We start from the raw sequence: 24,038 nt of genomic DNA, 5'->3' as shown, positions 1-24,038 counted from the left end.
CTGTTGTGGTGTGTTACCTGTAAATTTTGAATTTGTGTCTGCTGTTCTGACATGTTTTATTTAAGTGAAGAAATTAATTCCCCGTTATGTTTGGTGTTCAACTGTAAACCTATTTTGGGATGTATATTATTTAGTTTAGTGGTTAAGTTTCCTATTCCAGTTGTTGTTCCACTGTATAGTATCAATGGGTCACCAACATGGTGTTTCTAATAAATGACTTTGTCTTTTTCTATTGGCTTATCTTTAAAGAATTTGTTTTCCAGATCATTAATATAGATCTCAGCTAGTAGGCCAGCTGAACTACTGTCCATTGCTAAACTGTCCTTCTGAGTATAGATTTTCTTATTAAAAGAAAAGTAATTCTGAGACAACACTAACGCAAGCAAATCCATCAGTTCATATATTTCTATGTTACTTAGCTTTTTATGATGCAATAAGTTGTCTTTGATTATTTGGAGTGTTTCTGTTATAGGTATGTTGGTGTACAGGTTTACTATGTCGATGGATGTAAATTTTGCTGTTGTAGGAATAGTGATTCCTTTTATGCTGTCAATTAATTCATAGCTATTCTTTATGGAGTACTTGTTTGTAAATGTGTAGGATTTACTGAGAATTTCATGAAGCTTTGTCGATATTTTGTATCCAGGACTGTTTATTAAGTTGACTATTGGGTGTAGTGAGTGGTCTTGTTTATAAACCTTGGTTTGTGATATGCGCTTTGGGGCTGTGGGGTTCATTGTTATGCAGTGTTTGGCTTCAGTTGTTAGGGGGAAGTTGCAGTTATTTAGCAGATTTCTTATTTGTTTTGGTATTTTGGGGTAGGATCAGATCTAGTTCTTTTATATTGTTATTTTTAAAATTCATATATTTTGTTAATGTACTCTGAACCATACATTATTACAGCTATATTGCTTTTGTCAGGCATAGCAACAAGAGTATTATTATCAACTAGATTTTTATTAATTTTTTTTAATGTTGTAGCCTCATTATGAATAATATTGTGGAGTTTTCCCGTTTTTCTTTATTATTGTATTGGATTCAAGTGCTAGAGCATTTTGGTCATTTTGATTTAGTTATACTGATAGGCAGGCTACTTTAGTATTAGTTATTGGGTCTTTGACAGTGTTTTCATCAATTTTGGTGGAAATATTGTGTTTAAGCCCTTTACTTAGCAAATTTAGATCTGTGTTGTTGAAATTAATGTTTGTTGTGTTTACCACCCTCTCAGAAGAATTATGTTTTCCATCAGGTAAGTGGGAGTAGGAGTTGTTTGATTTTTTGGCAGTGAGGTTTGAGAGCTTTTTCTTTTGGTTAAATGAACTTTTCAACATTTCTTTATCCACAGATTGTTGAGACAACTCAATGAATGTTACCATTTGGAACAGCATAAGGTGACTGCTTAACACTAAGTGCAGCCTGTAGATGTCTTTGTTGAGTAAGGCTTTTTATTTATAATGAGACCTAATTTCGTTTTTGATCAGTGTGACTTTACATTTGCTTTTGGCTGCCTGAGCTGATTTACTTTGGTCATTGATTACAACTTTGACATAATTAGGAGCAACGTTTTCTAATATGCACTGTTTGCTGAATTTAATAGCAAGAACATTTTTCATTAACTTAAGTTAACACTTCTGTATGAATTCATTGTTCCTGTGTAGCGAAATAAAACTTTTATCCATTCTGGATTTGAAACACTGCGACTGTCTTGTTAAAGGTTTCAGGAATTACTGCAACCAGTTGCCGTTCCTTCTCTCAATTTTTATTTATTCACGAGCAGTTTCGAATCTCCTGGTGATTCATCATCAGCACATCTACAAACAACTACTCCATAAAGAACAGCTATCAACTAATTCACAGCATAAAAGACATCGCTGTTCTCACGATAGCAAAATTTACATCCCTCTACATAGTAAACACCAACATTCCTATAACAGAAACACTCCAAATCATCAAAGACAACTTATTGCATCAAAAAATGGTATACCTCCATAAATACAGTTTGCAGTTAAACACCAAACACAACAGGGAATTAATTTCATGACTGAAGTGAAACATGTCACAACACCAAACAGAAATTCAAAATTTACAGGAAACCCACCACAACAGATGTTCTTATAAATAATTCATCAAGCCACCCAAATCAGTATAAACTAGCATTTTTCGGATCAGCACTCAACCATGTAAACAAAATTCATGGTGAACCTCCTGTAAAAACCAAGGAACTAGACATTTTGAAAACAGTAGCCCACAACAATGCTTATGACCCAACCATAGTTGACAAACTAGATGCAAAAATGAAAACTAAGCAAAAATCATCAACAGACCTTTCTTCAGCACCAAAAGAAACTAAATATGTGTGTATGCCTTTCCTTGGTAATGTATCGTATCAACTTGCAAAGCTATTTAAACCACACAAAGTCAAAATCAGTTACCACACAAACAACAAAATACAAAACAAAGTAATTCACAACTTTAACACAACCAGCTCACTATATCACAAATCTGGTATATACAAATTAACTTATGATAGCGGTTCTTGCTACTACATAGGACAGACAGGAAGAAATTTTTAAATTTTATACAAAGAGCATACTGGCACACACAGTTTCAAAAATTTAAATAAATCCACTCTTTCAGCCCATCTAGCCCAAAACAGTCTTTCAATCACAGATATAAAAACCAACCTCCACATTCTACACACTGTATACAAAGGAATGAAAATGGACCTCTTGGAACAATTAGAAATTTTCATGAATAACAACAGAACACCCCGCACCATCTTAAATGAACAAATTGATTTAGTAAATAACCCATTCTTCCAAAATTCCATACCCATTCCCCACCTTGCTCATACCACACCTAAACAACATCCTCTCTACCTCTCTTTTTACACACATACACACAATCTCCCCTCCCTCCCTCCCTCCCTCCCTCCCTCCCTCCCTCCCTCCCTCCCTCCTCCCCCCACTCCCCTCCCCATATGTATACTATCCTGTTTATTGAGCAATGAGAAACATGCCAAACATAACTTTACTACCAGAAATGTTGTCCTAGACACTTTGTTATAGATTTTGTAGATAGCATAAGAAAATTTTGTAATGTAAAAACATAATACTAATTTTTATCTAGAAAGTAATGTAATAAATAAATAGTATTGGTTAAAAACAGTCTTGGTTGCAATTTTAGTTTTTTATTTTGCAGTGATGCGTTTTGCCTTATTTAGGCATCTTCAGGTTATCTGTTACTCGCTCCTGTGAATGCGAATGCGTTGTGCAGATCTTGGTGTCTCTCGTGTCCATCTAGAAAAGATAACCTGAAGATGCTTAAATAAGGCGAAATGTGTTGTTGAAAAATAAAAAACTAAAATTGCAACCAAGACTGTTTTTAACCAATATTGTTGTATTTTATTACGAATGGCACACAAAACGAAAACTGAGCAAAGAAAATCTCTGCTTCCCTAAACCTCTTTGGAGACAACAACGGGCAGACTCTTTGGTTTGTTTATACTTTGTAAGGTATGTGGGAGTCGCCAACAGTGGGGAAGTGCCTGTTTCTCTTGATATTTAACGATACTGGAAAGCATACATTATGTTTTCCACAGCAGTGCATGCCACAATGACAGTGAGTAATACCATCAAATTAATCTTAGAATCTTAATATTCTTCCCACCCACAGTGCTCACTTTTTCGTCTCTGTATTTGACACAGATGCATGACCCCTGTAATACTCCAAACTAAATTGTATCATTTGATGATGAATCATCGCCAGGCGATTCTGAACCGGTCATGATAAATAAAAATTTAAGAAATAAATGGCGATTGGTTGCAGTCATTCCATAAACCTTTAACAAGACAGTCGCAGTGTTCCAAATCCAGAATAGATGAAAGTTTTAGAGTCGTAATTGCAGAATAAGTTGCAAGCGTGTATAATAGGTCAGTATCATGACAGTCTGCAGGCAGGTCATAATGGACAAAAAGCCATGAATGCCAAAATAGACACACGGTATTTATGGGAAGTTAGACTGGTGCACAGAAGTATATACAAAACTATTTGCCTTGTGGTTAGTGGTCTGTCCCACCATGAACTTCAATTGCCTTGCAGACACTTACACACACTACAAACCCATTTCAGGATGTTGCCTTAGACACTGTCAGACGTTTCCCACAGAGTACACAAAACAATAAATATACCTTATATATCACTGATTTTTTTCTAGATATCTAATTCTAGTACAAGTTGCAGATATGACTACAGGAACAGTAACAAGTGTCTTTGTCAATAGTTAAGTTTTATCATTTGGAAGTCCTGATGACAGTTTCACTGATCAGAGGACTAATTTCATGTACACCCTGATTTTACAAGAGTACAATTTACTATGAACCAAAAAATAGAGAAACAATTATTTTCATCCAAAAGCTAATACCCACCTCTAATGCATTCATCACACATCAGTGTGGCTGTTGTCTTACTACATAAACCACTCAATGACTGGGACAGGTAGGTTGCCTATGTAAATGCTGCGTAAAATAGTCATGTACATTAATCAACTAGCTATACATCCTATGAGGACGTATATGGACGGCATATAACTCTTCATTTGAACATAATAAACTCCCATCTCTCCTTGATCTGGCAGAATTTGTCACATAAAGCCCATCTGGAAGCAGATAAAGTAAAATAAATGTAAAGCTACCCAGAAACAAGATGAACAAAGTAACAAAGGAGCTGTGGTTTCTCAGTACGAACCTACGGAACTACGTTTGATTCGTAACCCCACAACTAGGAAAGGGAAGACTACGAAATTCATGCCTTGATATGAAACCCTTTATTCCATCATACAAGTGACTTCTATTAATGCAGATATTCATTGGCTGACCATACAGTGGCAGTACATTCTGACTGTTTACAGCTGTACCATGGTCAAGCTCTGCCACCCTCAGCAGTGTCACTTAGTCCAGCTCAAAATAATTTATGACAAGGGGCATGTACTATCAGGCAGAAAATCGGGAAAAAAAGGACAAGTTGCTGTCACATTATCCTCAGTGTGCCTTGGTGCCTTGGGAAATAAGCACCTTTATACTTGAGATTATGGTATTAAGGTATTGATTGTTTGAACGAATTCCATGTGATATTTTATTCTGTCATGGAGTGGTTTCGCTATTGGGGGGGGGGGAGGAATGTTTTTTATTGCTGCGGTTGTGAATAATAATTCTGTTGTTCAGCCAGTCATTTTGACTGACTAGTGCAAACGAATTGTGCTATACTGTAGAACCAGTCTCCATTGTCCTTTTGCAGTTTTTTTTTTAATGCAAGAAGCTGCAAGAACTGCTTTCTAAAACAGAAGTGTGCCATGCTGTATTATAACTTACTATATATCAACAGCAAAGTAACGAGAGCAGTGATAATGTAAATGATTAAAGTGTGACCAGAACTAATTTCTTATACAGTGGACAAGAGTTTAGAGAGATCAGGTGTTTTATAATAATGATGTGCCAGTAAAAGAGAATATGAGGGGCTACTATTCAACATCATCAGGAGGTTACAATGTTGCTCAGTAAAGCTTTAGACATTCCTTCAAGTGATAAACGCACTGTGGTGATACATGAAATAACTGTTAGTTTTGCGTTATGTGCACTAAAGGCTTTACATAATGTAAAACAGACTTTTTACGAACGCATTTACACTATTGCAAACGAGGTTTAATCAGTATTACATTGTTATGAGATGAGAATTACAGTTTTGAGGTAGAAGAATGTTTTGATTAACCATATCATGAGCAGTGTTGAAGTGAAATAGATAACTGGAGACGTTAAGTAACAAAGTATCTTTCCAGTAGCTGCTGTTAATCGAATGGTTTCTTTACAGCAATAAATATTTTGCTTTCGCCGAGTTTATTACGAAAAACACACAAACCAAATACTTATATTTTCACTTATTATCAGATGTCATGCTATTTCCACTTTACTTTGAAAATATACTTTAGAAGCCGGCCAGAGTGGCCGAGCGGTTCTGGGCGCTTCAGTCTGGAACTGCGCGACCGCTACGGTCGCATGTTCGAATCCTGCCTCGGGCATGGATGTATGTGATGTCCTTAGGTTAGCGCACTGGACTCGCATTCGGGAGGACGACGGTTCAATCCCGTCTCCAGCCATCCTGATGTAGGTTTTCCGTGATTTCCCTAAATCGTTTCAGGCAAATGCCAGGATGTTTCCTTTGAAAGGGCACAGCCGATTTCCTTCCCCATCTTTCCCTAACCTGAGCTTGCGCTCTGTCTCTAATGCCCTCATTGTCGATGGGATGTTAAACACTAACCTCCTCCTTAGTTACGTTTGAGTAGTCCTAAGTTCTAGGGGACTGATGACCTCAGCTGTTAAGTCCCATAGTGCTCAGAGCCATTTATACTTTAGAATTCATAGTTCTCTTGTCCACAATATGCAAGTAAACTACTTAATTAAATACATGAAGAGACAAGAGGTAAGTGCATTCATTTATATAATAGTTAAGAACCAAATTTGCAACAACCAGATGACCTCTATATCAAGTGTTTGGAGTTAACACTAAAGGCTACCTCCTCCCATGAATAACCTATAGAGATCATGTACTTGCTATACTCACCTAATATATGCAAACCACAGCTACTTGAAATTATCCAAATCTCTAGTAGTACACACAAGTGGGAAGTTATAATGTATAAAACAATATTATCTGGGGGTTGTGTTAGCCTTTTGTAAACAAAGAATAACTCTCACTGCAACATTTCACTAGTAGTCAGGCCAACGCATGCATACAGTGTAGTATACTTTACTGTTTGTCAGCACCGTTGCACGTCAAATTATCTATATTCTTTGTATGTACAGGATAACACACCAAAAGTAAGTCCTGGTCTTTGTAATTTGTGGTGGAATGAATCGTAACTTATGTGGATTGGTCTGGTGAAACAAGCTAGTTATGGTTACGAATTTTGCCATATGCTAGTCTAGGAAATTTATTATGCCTTTAACAACTACACTTTTCTAGATTCTCCACCTAAATCCTGAACATCACAGATAAGTCCACTGTCAGAAGACACTGCTACATGTCAAGACCACAGATTCAGCATGACAAAAATATAGGGTATCAATGGTAGGTCAGGAGAAAGAGAGCATAGATAAGTTAAATTATATACTACTTCTGTATCACGAATGACTTAACTTCATTACCAAACAATGATACTGGAAAGCCACTAAAGATATAGAAGGTGTCAAATGTAGTTTCCCAGCAATGGTTTGTGAAAGGTAATGTTTTATTATGCCCAGTTGTATATGAAGTTCAGAGACAAAAAATTTTTAAACAACAGCAGCACCTTCACTGTCATATGGGTGAATAAGACTTACTTATAGCTCTGCAAAGAAGGGTAGATGCATTGATTGTTGTAATTACACAGTGATGGGCTAACAGCTCTTATCACTGCTACAGTTACTCTGAAAGTATTTTACTTTAAATATTTCTGTGAGTACCTCTTTTTATGCTTTGTGTTACTTTTTCTGTATTTTGTTTATTGTATTTCATATGTGATAGAAATGATGTCATGAGAGTCACTCTCCCCTGACACTAGCCAAAACCAGTGAACTAGTTTGTTGTACTAGTATGTGGTAGATTACCTTCCTTTTAGCTTCAACATAGTATTTCATTTGAAATACTCTGATCGGCCAGTGATTTTATTTCTTTCGTTTATGGGTAACCCAGTGATTGTGATTTAATATCCTCCTGGGAAAACCTGCTTACTATGTGCACTACAGTGACACATTTTCTCTCTTCATCTACTTTTGGAATCATGAACTACACTGCGTGTTCTCTGACCAAGTAATGTAATAGATGCACTTCTACTGCATCTCTCACTATTCAGATGTGTAGCCATAATTAAAACGAGTTGTTCCCACAAGACCTTGTGGTATTTACCTGTATTACAAATGGTTAATGACCATGTGGACATAATTTTGATAGAACCCCACAGATATGAATAAATGTGTGCATGGATCCATGGTTGTACCATTTTGCTGTTAGACAATCCTATGGTGCTGGCACGTGATACTGTACATTATGCTATCCTCTTTTAATCTGGCTATCTGCTAAAAAAATGTATGTAGAGACATTGGTTCGCATCCTCAATAAACGAGGAGGAATAGGGACAACTTCTCAATGACATGTTTTCTTAACTACTGCTAAGGCACAACGAACAGTCATTCTGTACTGCTGGAGAAATTCTGTAGTCACATATCATTGAAGTTAGTTTCTTAACCCTTCCATGTTATTCCTGTCCCTACTACCATGTTCCTCAATCTGTTCTGTTCTTCTGTTAAGAAGGGACTAGTCTGAGCTCATCTGGGCCATGTCACTCTACATCTACATCCATACTCCGCAAACCACCTGACAGTGTGTGGAGGAGGGTACCTTGAGTAACTCTACCAGTTCTCCCTTCTATTCCAGTCTCGCAATGTTTGTGGAAAGAAAGATTGCCTGTATGCTTCTGTGTGGGCTCTAATCTCTCTGCTTTTATCCTCATGGTCTCTTCACGAGATATACGTAGGAGGGAGCAATATACTCCCTGACTCCTTGGTGAAGGTATGTTCTTGAAACTTCAACAAAAGCCCTTACCGAGCTACTGAGCGTCTCTCTTGCAGAGTCTTCCACTGGAGTTTATCTATCATCTCTGTAACGCTTTTGCGATTACTAAATGATCCGGTAACAAATTGTACTGCTCTCCACTCAATCTTCTCTGTCTCTTCCATCAACCCTATCTGGTAGAGATCCCATACCGGTGAGCAGTATTCAAGTAGGGGCGAACAAGTTTACAGTAACCCACTTCCTTTGTTTGGGACTGAATTTTCTTAGGATTCTTCCAATGAATCTCAGTCTGGCATCTACTTTACCGGCAATTAATTTTAGATGGTCATCCCATTGTAAACCACTCTTAATGCCTACTCCCAGACAATTTATGGAATTAACTGCTTCCAGTTGCTGACCTGCTATAATGCAGCTAAATGATAAAGGATCTTTCTTTCTATGTATTTGCAGCACATTACACTTTTCTACATTGAGATTCAATTGCCAATCCCTGCACCATGCGTCAATTTGTTGCAGATCCTCCTGCATTTCAGTACAATTTTCCATTGTTACAACCTATAGATATTCTACAGCATCATCCACAAAACGCCTCAGTGAACTTCTGATGTTATCGACAAGGTCATTGATATATATTGTGAATAGCAACGGTCCTACAACATTCCCCTGTGGCACATCTGAAATCACTCTTTCTTTGGAAGACTTCTCTCCATTGAGAACGACATACTGCGTTCTGTTATCTAGGAACTCTTCAATCCAATCACACAACTGATCTGATAGTCCATATGCTCTTACTTTGTTAATTAAACGACTGTGGGGAACTGTATCAAACGCCTTGCGGAAGTCATGAATCACTGCATCTACCTGTGAGCCCGTGTCTATCGCCCTCTGTGTCTCGTGGACGAATAGCGCGAGCTGCGTTTCACACGATCGCCTTTTTCGAAACCCATGGCGATTCCTACAGAGTAGATTTTTAGTCTCCAGGAAAGTCATTATACTCGAACATAATACGTGTTCCAAAATTCTACAACTGATCGACGTTAGAGATATATGTCTATAGTTCTGCACATCTGTTCGACGTCCCTTCTTGAAAATGGGGATGACCTGTGCCCTTTTCCAATCCTTTGGAACGCTACGCTTTTCTAGAGACCTACGGTACACCGCTGCAAGAAGGGGGCAAGTTCCTTTATGTACTCTGTATAAAATCGAACTGGTATCCCATCAGGTCCAGCGGCCTTTCCTCTTTTGGGCGATTTTAATTGCTTCTCTGTCCCTCTGTCGTCTATTTCGATATCTACCATTTTGTCATCTGTGCGACAATCAAGAGAGGGTACTGGTCTTCCTCTGTGAAACAGCTTTGGAAAAAGACATTAGTATATCGGCCTTTAGTCTGTCTTCCTCTGTTTCAGTACCATTTTGGTCACAGAGTGTCTGGACATTTTGTTTTGTTCCACCTACCGCTTTGACGTAAGACCAAAATTTCTTAGGATTTTCTGCCAAGTTAGTACATAGAACTTCACTTTCGAATTCATTGAACGCCTCTCGCATCGCCCTCCTCACACTACATTTCGCTTTGTGTAAGTTTTGTTTGTCTGCAAGGCTTTGGCTGTGTTTATGTTTGCTGTGAAGTTCCCTTTGCTTCCGTAGCAGTTTTCTAACTTGGTTGTTGTACTACGGTGGCTCTTTTCCATCTCTTACGATCTTGCTTGGCACATACTCATCTAATGCATATTCTACGATGGTTTTGAACTTTGTCCACTGATCCTCAAGATTATCTGTACTTGGGACAAAACTTTTGTGTTGAGCCGTCAGGTAATCTGTAATCTGCTTTTTGTACTTTTGCTAAACACAGAAATCGTCCTACCTTTTTTAATATTTCTATTTACGGCTGAAATCATCGATGCCGTAACCGCTTTATGATCACTGGTTCCCTGTTCTGCGTTAACTGTTTCAAATAGTTCGGGTCTGTTTGTCACCAGAAGGACTAATGTTATTCCAATGATTTGGCACATCAGTTGTCAAAGAGTAAGTGTTTGAGCAATGACAATAATATCGTTAAGCACTTCATCTTGGCCCCCACTAACCCTACCTATGATTTATTCACATCATCTTGGCTCATATGTCTTTGCAATGGGCATATCACCACTCCATTCATGCATTTCACTGTTAATTTTGGACTTACCATTGCATAAGCAAACTATCTGAAATTTTGATCATTCTTTTAAGATATTAATATGGTTGTTTCAACTGCAACACCTACAAAGGTGATTCCAGCAAGTTGCAAACTGCTTCCAGCGTGCATCCTAATCTGAAAGATAATAGTACTGCTATCCTTTACACCATGTTTTTTTTTCCAACCACTTCCTTTTAACATGAGGGTGTAAGACCATTAAACAATGATATACTGTGAGAAATGTGATATGCCTTTTCGATGTACAGGCTCCTGTTTATTCCACATCATTAAGTGCTCAACAATTTGCTCGTGAAAGGAACCAATGGGACTCGCTAGATAGGCAATTAGTGTCTTTCAAAATCTATCCCACGCAAATGAGGCAGGAAGATGTTGCTTGGCCTTCTGGTTCCTCCAGAGGCGTCATCCTAACACGGTGCGATTAGTGATCATAGAGACCCTGTTCTGGTCATAGCACTTACTTCTGATTCTTCTTTGTACTATGGTCCATTTTACCATCTGTCATCTTGCTGTCAAATAAAAACATACGTGCCCCACTTGCACACTGAGAACTACAACACCTCAATTACGGTAGTAGTGGCTCCACTCACACACAACACAAACACCTATGAAACACAACATTCCCTCTTAGACACTTAAAGAGAGTGGGTAACTATCTCTAATTCCTACACTACCATGTTATTTTGACTCAATGTTTCACCTACCACTGACACGGCTTTGAATACTATGTGTACAGTAATGTTCCATATTGTTTCCAGTTTGAACACTGATCTGCTCTTGGGTATCTATCCGTTTAGTACCTTTTTATAATAATACTGGAGCTTCCATTTGATGCTTATGAACAATTGTCCTACATTACTCGTCGCCATTGTGCAAAAGGGGACATCAGACGTTATCTACATCCTCCATTGAATAAAATGTGGCATTCAGTAGTACTGAATCACATTTATCAAGCAGTTCCTGGCTGATGCACCTGGCACCACACCAAATTTCAGGCCTGTTCACTCCTTCAAGATAAATATGAATAATGAAGTCTTTTTCCCAATAAGGCCACCACCAATGTTATCAGTTACATTCATACTCTAATTAAACACTCACTAACCAACAATTTTGTGCATTTGTCCCTCCAGTGATGTGTTTTACCTGCCACTTAGGCTCTGCTATTTTGATGACGTGAATGCCAACTCATCTGATGACCTCCATTCCGTTTGTGGAACGATTTAGAATGCTTCATGCAATCTGTTCAGCTGCTCTGTGCTTCCCAATCTGTCACTAACCAAAAGAGCCATGTATCTGGATAGGCATACATTATTGATACAGGTTACTTTTGTGACCCTTTCATTTGCACTAATACATACCACGTTATGCATTCACATGTGGTACACTATAAATAGCTATACAGTTGGACACAACCCTGTGCTTTACACACCCACAAAGCTGATGTACTACTTGCCAGTACTGCATCACTGAGAAATACTTTAAATGTTTTGCCTCTAAATTCATTTACTTACCTGCATTCAAGCAGAAATGACCAGACAATATGAACTACCATCTTTGCCTTTTCACACTGATTTCATTTTCCTTCACTGCATTACAGACATTGTTCATCCAGTGGACAACTAGTCACAGTTCTCCACCATGTTAGGCAGCAACTTTGGTTTAATGGAAGTGCAGCTGTGCTGAAAAACTTTGTACCCCTGATCATACTGATGCTGATAGCTGTGATAAAGCTCCCCAGCAAGCTTCATTCACTGTTACACAGTATAATGAAATCCTAGTATGTGCAGCTCACTCACACTGAGGATAACCTATTGGCTACCAACTGACAAATCCTTAATATAGTCACTGTGCCAATACGGAAATATTCGGGACTTAAAAACGCGATCCAGCGTGACTTAATAACTATACACAGGGAACTGTGCAAACTGACTGCTACTTTGGAAGTAACCAAAGCTTCACAGATTTTGTTGTACAGCAGCCACGCAACAGTTGCATGTTAACACCTTGGTCCTACCATTCAGCCAAAACTGCAACAGAGACTCAGCCCTAACTTAGTGCCAGCTGAAACCTTCCAGCAAACCATAACTAGTAATTCATTTCATGCATCAGTACACAAGCAAAAGACCAACTCCATGTAGGAATCAACCTTGCTGTATTATTGCACTGGTGGTATTGTAAAACTGTCAAGATCGATAGATGTGTTAACTGTGCAGCTATCTCTGTCAATAATCTGCACCATTTGCAAATCTGAGTGTTATCGCCTTCTCTTTCCCTGTCACCTGTGTAGCTTCTTATGAATGCAATGTTTGGCAACGGATATCCTGATTGTTTGCTAGGGTTGTACATCAGACTGTCATGTAGTTCGAATTTCAACTGTGCATTCACACTAATTATTACAAGCATCCTACTTTATTACCCTCACTACTGTCACAAATTGTGAAATTGCATTAATTTTAGAGGAAACCAAAGAATTCCCTTGCTCTTGCACTGTTGTTGCAATGCACAAACCTTTATTTTGGCCACTGTGAACAAATTACCGTATTTGGTAGCACAGCCAACTATAGTAGCAGTTCTCTGCTCTGGCCATACAATTACACTTCAGACTTTTTAGTTTCTCTAACAGTAGCTTTTATTCAACTTTCTTATTATAATGTATCACACCCACCATTAGGTTATCTGTTCATTTAACTTACACACACAACAGCTTTGAATTTTTCTGTTAATTTCCCTGAAACACCTTTTGTGCTGGCACCCAACTGAAAGACTGCTTACACTACCAAAAAAATCAAAGACTCGCCTTCAGCAAACCATTGATGAATACTAGCTTCGGAAAATTGCAAGTTACCATTGACCACGACACTGCACACATCACTGAGTGGAGTAAGCTGGATTACCTACATTGAGTGGTTGCCTTGGTGTCATCATCTCCCAGTCACTGTAGTTGTCCTCAGATTGGTTATGTTGTTGTTGTCTTCCGTCCTGAGACTGGTTTGATGCAGCTCTCCATGCTACTCTATCCTGTGCAAGCATCATCTCCCAGTACCTACTGCAACCTACATCCTTTTGAATCGAATCTGCTTAGTGTATTCATCTCTTGGTCTCCCTCTAAGATTCTTACCCTCCACACTGCCCTCCAATACTACATTGGTGATCCCTTGATGCCTCAGAACATATTCTACCAACCAATCCCTTCTTCTAGTCAAGTTGTGCCACTAACTTCTCTTCTCCCCAATCCTATTCAATACCTCCTCATTAGTTATGTGAGCTGCCCATCTAATCTTCAGCATTCTTCTGTAGCACCACATTTTGAAAGCTTCTATTCTCTTCTTGTCCAATCTATTTATCGTCCATGTTTCACTCCCATGCATGGCTACACTCCATAAAAATACTTTCACAAATGACTTCCTGACACTTAAATCTATACTCGATGTTAACAAATTTCTCTCATATGTAATCAAGGATATTGTGAATTATTGAGATCACCGAAACCAGTGGTGCATGAGCAGCAGCTGTTGTGTAATTTTATACTTAAGTAGATTTTGGACACTGGCACAATTCAGTCACGACTCTCATTTATGACTAAGCATTAGGAGATTGGATGCTAATATGTATTAGTTTGTTTACATTGAATTTTGTCATTTTTCTTAGTTTGCAAAATGGGAGAGCATTACGTTCCACTTAGTTAAGGACCAAACCAATGAGGTAGGATTTAACAATCAGTACCAATTAAGTACATGAAACAATATTTAATAAAACATCTGGTGCAACATACTTCCAGAAACATGTAAACAACTTGTCAAGTCCCTATCATGTAGAACTGTCTACGCATTGTGTTCCAAACATGGACAATCATGCTATTGAGCAGGTTGTTATATTTGTTGTTACATTTACTAATGCAGGATTAGTACTAACAAAACAAATGTACACACTTAATGACACACAGGGCAAATCTCTTGAGAAAACATACCTGAGTAAAATAATTGCCATAATCATGTTTCTCCAGTGTTGAGTTTATTAGCCTGAGTGAAGGAACTGCCATGAATATATGGGTACCCAATTGCTGACATTGTTCCTAAAATGCAGAGTTACAAGTAATACATGATGACTATGTTAGGGGTAATAATCAGAAAGTCATGACATTTCCTTGGCCTTATACTAAATATTGCATGCTACTTATGATTACTGACAAAAGTAAGGATTTATCACAATTCAGAACCCTCTTGTCTCAAGATCGGTAGGAAAAAATAGTGTTAATAACAGAAACATATTTGATTCACGTTTGAGGCACATTTAGCAATACTATTTCTTGAGATTTCAAGCTGCAGATATGGATTTTTATATTGTCATTTTATCTGCTACCACTCTAAAGTATACATAATTACACATTTTTTCACAATTCTACCCCATTCTACTGTTATTTCACAGCCATTACAACTTATTGTCTCCCTGCTACATCTATTATTTTACAGGCCTTGAGAGCACCAACCAGGGATACCTATTTGCTTAAACTAACACCTACTTGTAGTTTCTTTCTGAAGTGGAGTAATGCATGTGTCTTGAGAGTACTCAACTGAGTGAAGCTTCTGTCACAGATTACACATTTATGAGGGTTTCTTCCAGTGTGAATTAATACATGCCTATTGAGAGTGCCTGACATAGCAAAAGATTTCCCACAAATAACACATTTGTTAGGTTTCTGTCCAGTGTGAATGAAACTGTGTGCCTTGAGACTGCCCGACATAGCAAAAGATTTCCCACAGATGTCACATTTGTGCGCTTTCTTTCCAGTGTGAATTAATGTGTGTTTCTTGAGATCACCTGACATAGCAAAAGATTTCCCACAAACCTCACATTTGTGAGGTTTCTCTCCAGTGTGGAAGAATGTGTGTTTCTTTAGATCGCCTAACATAGTAAAACATTTCCCACAAATCTGGCATTTGTGAGGTTTCTTCCCAGTGTGAATTAATGTGTGTTTCTTGAGATCACCTAACATAGTAAAAGATTTCCCACAGATTTCACATTTGTGAGGTTTCTCTCCAGTGTGAATCAATATGTGAGTCTTAAGATGACATGACTGGGCAAACGATTTGCCACAAATATCACATTTGTGAGGTCTTTTCCCGGTGTGTATCAGTGCATGCCTCTTGAGATCACTTGACCTAGCAAACAATTTGCGACAAATATCACATTTGTGGGTTCTGTTTGCAGTAAGTAGATCAGCCTGGGCAGTGACATTAACAGCTGTAGAAGCAGCTCCATAATCATTTGATTTCTCCATCTCATTTCTCATATGTGTGTATCGCCTGTCATTAGAGGACTTCTTTGAAGCTTTCGAAGTTTCCTTACATGAAGACTGCTCATTGTGTTCTGTAACAGAAACTTCTGGCTCACTATCCAAGAAGATACTGCTTTGATGATGATCACTAGAGCCATATTTTTCATGGTTGCCAGCAGGTAAGACAGAATTCTCACTCATTCTCAAATGGTTTTTCAAACGAACATTACTGTGAAATACCTCACCACACCACTTACAAACATACAAAGGTGGTTGCATACCATCAATGTGCACAAACACATGCATTATGAGTCTGTATTTGGAAGGAAAGCTTTGTCGGCAGAAATTACAGCTATATACATGAAATTCCTTTTCCCTTGTACTACAGTCATATTGGGTAGCAACTGACCACTCCTTATCGATAATCACATCTTCTGTATTGGGACCCAACTCGTGTGTTGACATCTTCAACTTATCCTGGACTAGCCCATGGTGATAAGTTTCCTCACATAATATGCCACAGCTCCCACCAGTACTCCGAGTCAATCTGAAGAGTAAGGACAAGAATGTTAAATAATGATATACAAACAACAAAGAAACAATATTTGAGTGTCCATAAATCAAGTACTATAGGCCACGAGTCATAAAAGTGTATAAGAAATTACATATTCAGTAACTAATTTAAAATTACAATATTCACCAGAAGGAAAGAAATGATGAAGTAAACGTGGTTTAAAACGAAAATAACCAGACGAAACTCAATAATGATCAATTTGAGCCACTGCAGATCTTATGTGTAATTATTAAAATGGTTCAAATGGCTCTAAGCACTATGGGACTTAACATCTGAGGTAATCAGTCCCCTGGACTTAGAACTACTTAAATCCAAGTAACCTAAGGACATCACACACAACCACACTGCCTTCATAAGAAGAAGTTGATCCGAGGCATTCTAAGTGGTTGTAATTAAACTGACAGTGTTCGGGGTGCTGCAATATGGGCTCTATACTTTGCAGGATGCAAAAACATTGTAGCAAGTTCATTAACTGGTGTCCTCACGGAGTATGCTGAAAAGTAATTTTTCACTTTCTACTACCAGGTGAAAATATGTTGCTATAAGCATCCAGAATGAGTTACCAGTGCAGGAATATAGGAAAAACGACCAGAGCAATGATAATGGTGGTTCTGGTGCGTTTATGAGGATATTATCAGGTGTTACGTGTTCAAAATGGTCTACCGACTCTGCAAAATGATGTATCCATGACATGACATGGTTAACAGTTGCCTACAGCATATCTAGTGTATCTCACATCAAAATAATGGTGAAGACACTGAAATGCAGGAATCACATTGCATAACAAGGTCCTTATCAAGTTCAGATGTCACTGTACACCGAAGGGGTCCATTATGTGTCATTGTCTCCAAGAAACGCTGACAGAATGTAGGGGCTTGTGAAACCACACCACATTCACATAAGCTGAGTGCAGTGGATGTTCTGGCACAATATTTGGGAGGACAAACCCATATGTGACAGTTCTGTGCATTCACAGCCCCATGCAAAGCAAAATATGCTTTGTCCATCCAAAAGTTACTCATTTCCCCGCATGCCAAAAATGATGGTCAAAGTCACTTGAAGCCTATATTGGGGCTTCTTTAGCAGCACAGTGAGATACTAGTGTAAAATGTGCCACAAAATCTTTTGAACTGTTGACCAGGTGGTGGGGCAGTGGTAGACAGTCAGAGGCAGAAGCAGAAGTGGGGAGAGAGGGGGAGAGAGAGGGGGGAGAGAGAGAGAGAGAGAGAGAGAGAGAGAGAGAGGGGGGAGAGAGAGAGAGAGAGAGAGAGAGAGAGAGAGAGAGAGAGAGAGAGAGAGAGAGAGAGAGAGGGGGGGGGGATATCCTGTGACAACTCTAGAGGCATCTGCTGCATGGTCGGCTGTAGCTAAAAGCAACTTCACCAACTGATATTGGAATCTGCTGCAGCACTCAATTCACGTATTTCTTCAAATTTCTTGATCATATTCTTCAACACATTTATTCACACAGTTCACAGCCATTTCTTTCAATGATATTCCTGCAACGTAGTGCTACTGTTCTGATAAAACAACTGTACCACCAGTGCATGGCGTTTCTTCTCAATAGCCACTTCATTTCATATGGAAGGCTGAAACCATAACGACGGTGTATACCTGGACAAGACAAAAATATTCCCCTATTTCGCAATTAGAAACGCCCTTTCTAGGGTGAAAACTTTTTTCTGGTTGGAAGCACATTTTTCCATGTTAAAAGATGGTATCATTTCCCTAGGAGCTGTAAATCTTATGAATCCCTTGAATGGTTATGGATTTATAAACCTGTATAGATCTTCCTGGCAGTGTAGGAATCTCAACCTAGCAAAAATCGAAGAATTTTTGAAAATTCTTTGATGTGTGGAAACATATGCACTAGATAATTTCGTATCACAAAAGTATGAACACGAATTCCACCAATTACATCATGGTAGAATCCAAAGCACTGAAACAAAGATTGTGACGTGGTTTTGTCGACCAAGCCTAGCTCGTGTCACATGATCTCGCCAACCAATGGCAGCAGATATTCAGAGCGTAGGAAACGTGATGTCAGCCAGTAACAACATGAATGTTAGGCTGTGCAAACGCACAAATAGGAAAGGTTAATGGTTTAAACTAACATACATCAGTACACCCACAATAAAAGCAAAGTTTTCATATATAATATTGACTTTCGAAAAATTTTTGCTGTTTTTCCGAGGGTATGGTTACAAGAGCACCAGCGTCAATTGCAGCAGCTTAATATTTCTGACGAGCACGGACACTTCATTCCTTACGTGTTCTGTAGAGCACTGATTTTTTACATAGATCTCTCAAGAACTTACTTCACACTTGTTTTTGAAAGGCAACTATACTTTGTGTCACATTATTGCGTAACCTGTAATCAGTGAAAGAACTAAAATAAATATGAAAGACTAAACTCGAAACTTTGTTATATTTTGTGTATTACCTTTTCAAGATATGTGGAAATGCAAATGTGCAGTCAAAATTTAGATTTATGTCACGGTCTTCTGGGACCATAATTTATCTATATGGCTGGACAGGAGCGCTAAGTTTTGAATGGGAATCTAATGATTTAGTAAATTCATCACACGTTCTCAAACATAACATCTTGCATAAAATGAAATTTACTTTGAAATTAACGCTTCTGAAACAAACATTCGCAATATTTCCTCACACAGTTGTAAATGTAAGCAATTACGACGTCACTCATTAAAATGAGCCCAGGAATGAGACTTACTGAAAGCAGTTTGTTGTTACAAAGTATTGCAGAATCTTTAACACTGTTGTCAGCAGGTGCTTGTGTGGCACGGGTTGTTGTTGTTGTTGTGGTGAATGGCCTATTTTCCTTGTAACAAGAGAATTATTTTGGTGATATTCCCCCGTCTGTTTTATTGCTGCAGTATTATTCTGCAGTGGCGGGCTACAGTACAATTTTTAATTAGTATATCAAGTTCTTAGGAATCAAAATTACAAAAATTTTACTGAAAAATAAAATAAAAATTGCTGGAAATCTGAAAAATCCCTCGTCTGAAACTGAACAGACTTGAGTCCTTTTTGCATGGATATATTAAACAGAAGGTGTACAGCAGTAACCCCAAAACCATTTCTGAGCTGAAAACATATATTCAGGTGGTCATCGACGATACTGATGTTCCCATACTTCAGTGGGTCTTGCAGAATCTTGCTATTTGGCTGTGCCACTTCATCACCAATGATGGCAGCCATATCGAACATGTCATAACCTAAATCCGAATATCTGTAGAGAAGTTTACATTTTGAATAAAGTGTGTGAACGCTGTAGTTTGCAACTAATTTATGATATTTTTCATATAGTTCAATAACTGTCACCTTGTATGTTTGCTAAGTTACAGACTGGGCACTGGGCTATGGGCTGCATGTCCCTCACTGTTACCTGTATTTTGACGGAGTAATTCAATTACAGATGTTGGTGTGGCTTTCTGCCCAAGTTGAAAGTGAGATTATTGCTTTTGTTATAATGCATAGGAAGGTGAAATCACTGTTAATGTTCAACATCCTTCCCCACAGTATCACTCCCTCCTTGACTCTCTCATTCTTTTATGGAAACAATTTGTGGTCAAGAGAAAATTTAAGGGACCACCAATTGAAGCTTTCACCTTTTCCTGATCTTTGTTTACTGGACAGTATACATCATTAATGTACATAGACTTTAGAATCATTTAGTCTGAATGTCTAATCAAATATATTTACTTTGCGATTGATCAAAATGTTTGCGGGTACTCACTTTATTGGTTACTAGTATTAACTGCTTATGGTGTTACACATTGTGTCAATGATGAATTGCAAATTGTAGTTTAACCCTCTAACCGGAACATCTTTTACTCGGCGGTAAGATGGAACATCGGTCTGCTAGACCGCTAGGACATTTAAAGTGTATTTTTCTCTATTTTTATGACTTTTCCGCACTTCTACGTTGCTTCTCTCTCTCTTTAAGGTGTAATTAAACATAATAATAGGTTTTTGAACCATAATATTTGTTAAAATACCAGTAAATTCAAGTTTATTACTAGGAAAAACTTTAATTTGCAGTGTTTTGTTGTTTACACATTACTCCTTTAGAAATACTTTTTTTTTACATTATTATAGTTACAACACAAAGAAAATGAATACTAAAATGTAATGCAAAGAAAAAATTTAACTTTTATTTTTAATTGCACAAGTCTTGCACACTTTTCGTGAACACTCCAAGCACGTTGGTTCTTCGCAAGAAATACACTTGTAGGCAGTTTTCCTCTTTTTTTGATATGGACAAAATCGACAGGTTTTTCTTTTACCAAGTGTGTCCGTCGGACACTCATCAACTCGAACAACAAATTTATTCCGTTGGCTAACGATTTGCTTTTCTTTTGCTGCCTCTTCTTCTAAAGATGAAATAATACTTTGTAGCTCTTGAGGCAGATTGGAGATTGCCAGTCGGGATTTTACGAAATCGTAGACCAAATATAGAGAAACTCTTTTCAGGAAATCAAAACGTGATACGGTTTTCTTCTCTCCAAAAAGTCCATAAAGTATACTTGCGTTTGATCCAGCCATGGCCACCATGTGGTAAAAAATAGCCAACGGCCACCTTCTTGTTTTGCGATTAGTAGAATAAACACTGCACTTCATATCTAGCGTGTCTATTCCACTTTTTGTGGCGTTATAAAAAGATATGATTTCAGGTTTATCATTTGAAACGTCAGTGTAATTGGAATGATGCATTGACGAAAGAAGTAGGACTGCCTTATTCCTTTTTGGGACATAAGAAAGCAGAGTCATTTCTTTCGTAAAGCCATAAAGGCTGGACCCAATTTCACGATCGCTTCTTGCTTGAAATTCTGCTGGTATCTGGGGTCTGTTTCTTTTTAGTGTCCCAACTAATGTCAAATTGTGAGCTAGTAGCTCCTGGGCAAGTTCCACAGAACAAAACCAATTGTCGCAACTAATATTTCTGTTTGTGCCATACAGCCCTTTAGATAGGCGGATTACAGACTGCGTGGGAATGCTCTTTTTCTTTTCTGCTGTAGAAAGTGTGGCTCCATCACAGCCTTTGCCGGAGTAGATGTAGGCATTGTAAATATATGCATTGTGTGCATCTGCCAGACCCATGACCTTAATGCCATATTTAGCCGGTTTATTCGGCATATATATACGAAATTTAACCCTCCCTCTGAAAGGCACCAAAGTTTCATCAACTGTCAAATGCGCTCCAGGGCTATAAATTTGTTGGCAGTTCCAAATAAACTTATTAAATATGTCTGTAATGGCAGCAGCTGGGTCATATTTTTCCCTCTGTTCCCTCGTGCTCGAGTCATCGAATCTAAATGCCCTAAGCAATATTCCTAATCGCTTTTCTGTTATTATTGATCGAAAAATTGGCCTCCCCAAGACCGAAGTGGAAAACAGCGAGGTCATAGGCTCCCTCGCAGATTTGAATATGCTGCAAAGAACTGTGACTCCAATCACAGCGTTCACTTCCTGCACAGTAGTGTCTCTGTAAGCTACACTTTCTTTTAGTTCAATAACAGAACGAATTTTGGCCAACTTTTCATTAGTATGCTTTACAATCGTCTCAATCATGTCGTCAGTAAACAAAAGGCGCCACACTTCACCTGGGAGTGGGTTTTTCCCCACGGTAAGAGCAGGCCCTTGTATCTTTGATAGCCGTACCTTTATTATACTGGATGCTGCTGTTCGCGTCTTAGAGCGAACAGGAGTTGATGACCATGTGAAACACTTGTTTCTTCCGTAGTAAGAAACTGGAAGACGACTCTCATCTAGAGTGTCATCAGAACGCGTAGATGAGCTAGCAACATCAGCAGGCTTCTGTGGAGTGATTAGTCTGCTTCCACCAGAAGTTATGTCAGACTGTGGTTGCTCTCCAGTTTCTTCGCGAACTGCGGTATTTTCGACTTCAAATATTTCTCGAATAGTTTCATCATCGCGATCATCATCATTGGGAGAGTCATCGTCATTATCTGTTTCATTGCGAGGATCTTGGATAGTAAGGTCCTCATCTGGAATGCATGATTCATCTGAATCCACTTCCGAGTCTGATTCTTCAAGGTAATTTTGAGAGCGTGCAAGGGCTACAATTCTTTTCGACCGATTTGAAACATATTTCGGACCTTCCATTGTAAACCTGCAAGGAAAAAGGGAAAAATGAGTTTTAACGAAATTTAATGGGGATAATTCTATCGCTGTAATAAGTTTGCGCGGTAAATTGGAGAATGTGTGTGAAAAACGGAAAGAGGAAAAATTAAAACGTTAAATACGAGTTGTTACACTTTTTTCTCGTTCTTCTATGAACACAAAAGTATTAAGCATCGTGTGGTGGCAAAAATTTCAATCAAATAGATGAAATGTTGCTACACAGAAAACAGAAGAGTTCAAAGAGTGGAACATCGGTCATACAGACCGACAAATGCGTGATACTTTTAGGAACACCGGTCTGGGAGACCGGCAAAAATTTGACACTTTTAGGAACACCCGGTCTGTCAGACCGGGAGGGGAATGCATTTTTTCGGAACACGGTCTCACAGACCGACAATACGTAACAAAAATTCTACTTACTTGAAAACAATGCATGCGCCGACAATACGTTGTTGGCCAGCTGCGGTTCGGGACCCGACTGAAGATTACTGGGCTTCTCCCCACCCTCACGAACAATGCAGCGCCGTTAGCATTGTTAATGTCAACTATGGCGGTATCTCAGACCGATGTTCCGTTCAAAGGGTTAAAAAGGAAACAATGAAATGGTCTTACATCCAAATTTCCAAGTTGGCAGGTTAATGCATAATACTCTATCCCACTGATTTCTGAACTAAGTCTTCAAAAAATATTTGCATGTCTGGTACCCATGTAGGTACATTTCTTATACACCTGCTGTCAGATAAGGCAAGTTACACAGCACAGAGGTCTAGTGAACCCTTTTAGATATTACTCAGAAGACTGAAGCTTTCACGATCTACAGATGGTAAGTGCTGACTATCAACTTTAGAGTCCTCTAAACGCAACCAATAAGACCATTCCAGACTTAATTTATCAGACTGGTTTGTAAAGTGGGCAACCACAGCCAAACTTCGACAATTTTTCAAAGAAAATTCCGCCCTGACTGTATGAATGATTTTTATTAAATCTGTGACTGGTTTTGCACCAGTTATTGGTGCATCCTCAGGCAATCTGTACAAAAAATAATGTATTATGAGCTCATATAAACTATTTGATCCCCAATTCTGAGGTGTCAATTAAACTTTTAAATAGCCAGTTTTTTGAGTGAAACAAGAAAGTACTCACATACGCCATTTATAACATGGTAATGCTGAACATTGCCCTGTAGCCACTGCCTACCACTCACATCCAATATACTGCCATCTGGTGAA

The 24,038-nt window shown here is 38.4% G+C and overlaps 1 protein-coding gene across 5 annotated transcripts in view; it reads right to left on the bottom strand.

Moving 5' to 3' along the window:
• Positions 1 to 14,523: 14,523 nt before the first annotated feature.
• The window catches only part of LOC124719889 (zinc finger protein 726-like), a 609,944-nt gene continuing 600,429 nt past the window's right edge, over positions 14,524 to 24,038 (bottom strand). For all 5 annotated transcript variants that reach the window (XM_047245071.1, XM_047245068.1, XM_047245069.1 and 2 more), the window contains exon 5: positions 14,524 to 16,614. In XM_047245071.1, coding sequence (XP_047101027.1) covers positions 15,288 to 16,614 — 1,327 coding nt within the window. In that variant the 3' untranslated portion in view covers positions 14,524 to 15,287. The remainder of the gene's footprint in view (positions 16,615 to 24,038) is intronic.

This window comes from Schistocerca piceifrons, chromosome 11, assembly GCF_021461385.2.
Source record: "Schistocerca piceifrons isolate TAMUIC-IGC-003096 chromosome 11, iqSchPice1.1, whole genome shotgun sequence".
NCBI classification, from domain to species: Eukaryota; Metazoa; Arthropoda; class Insecta; order Orthoptera; family Acrididae; genus Schistocerca; species Schistocerca piceifrons.
Note: the sequence above shows the minus strand (reverse complement) of the source record. Positions and strands in the feature narration are given on the sequence as shown.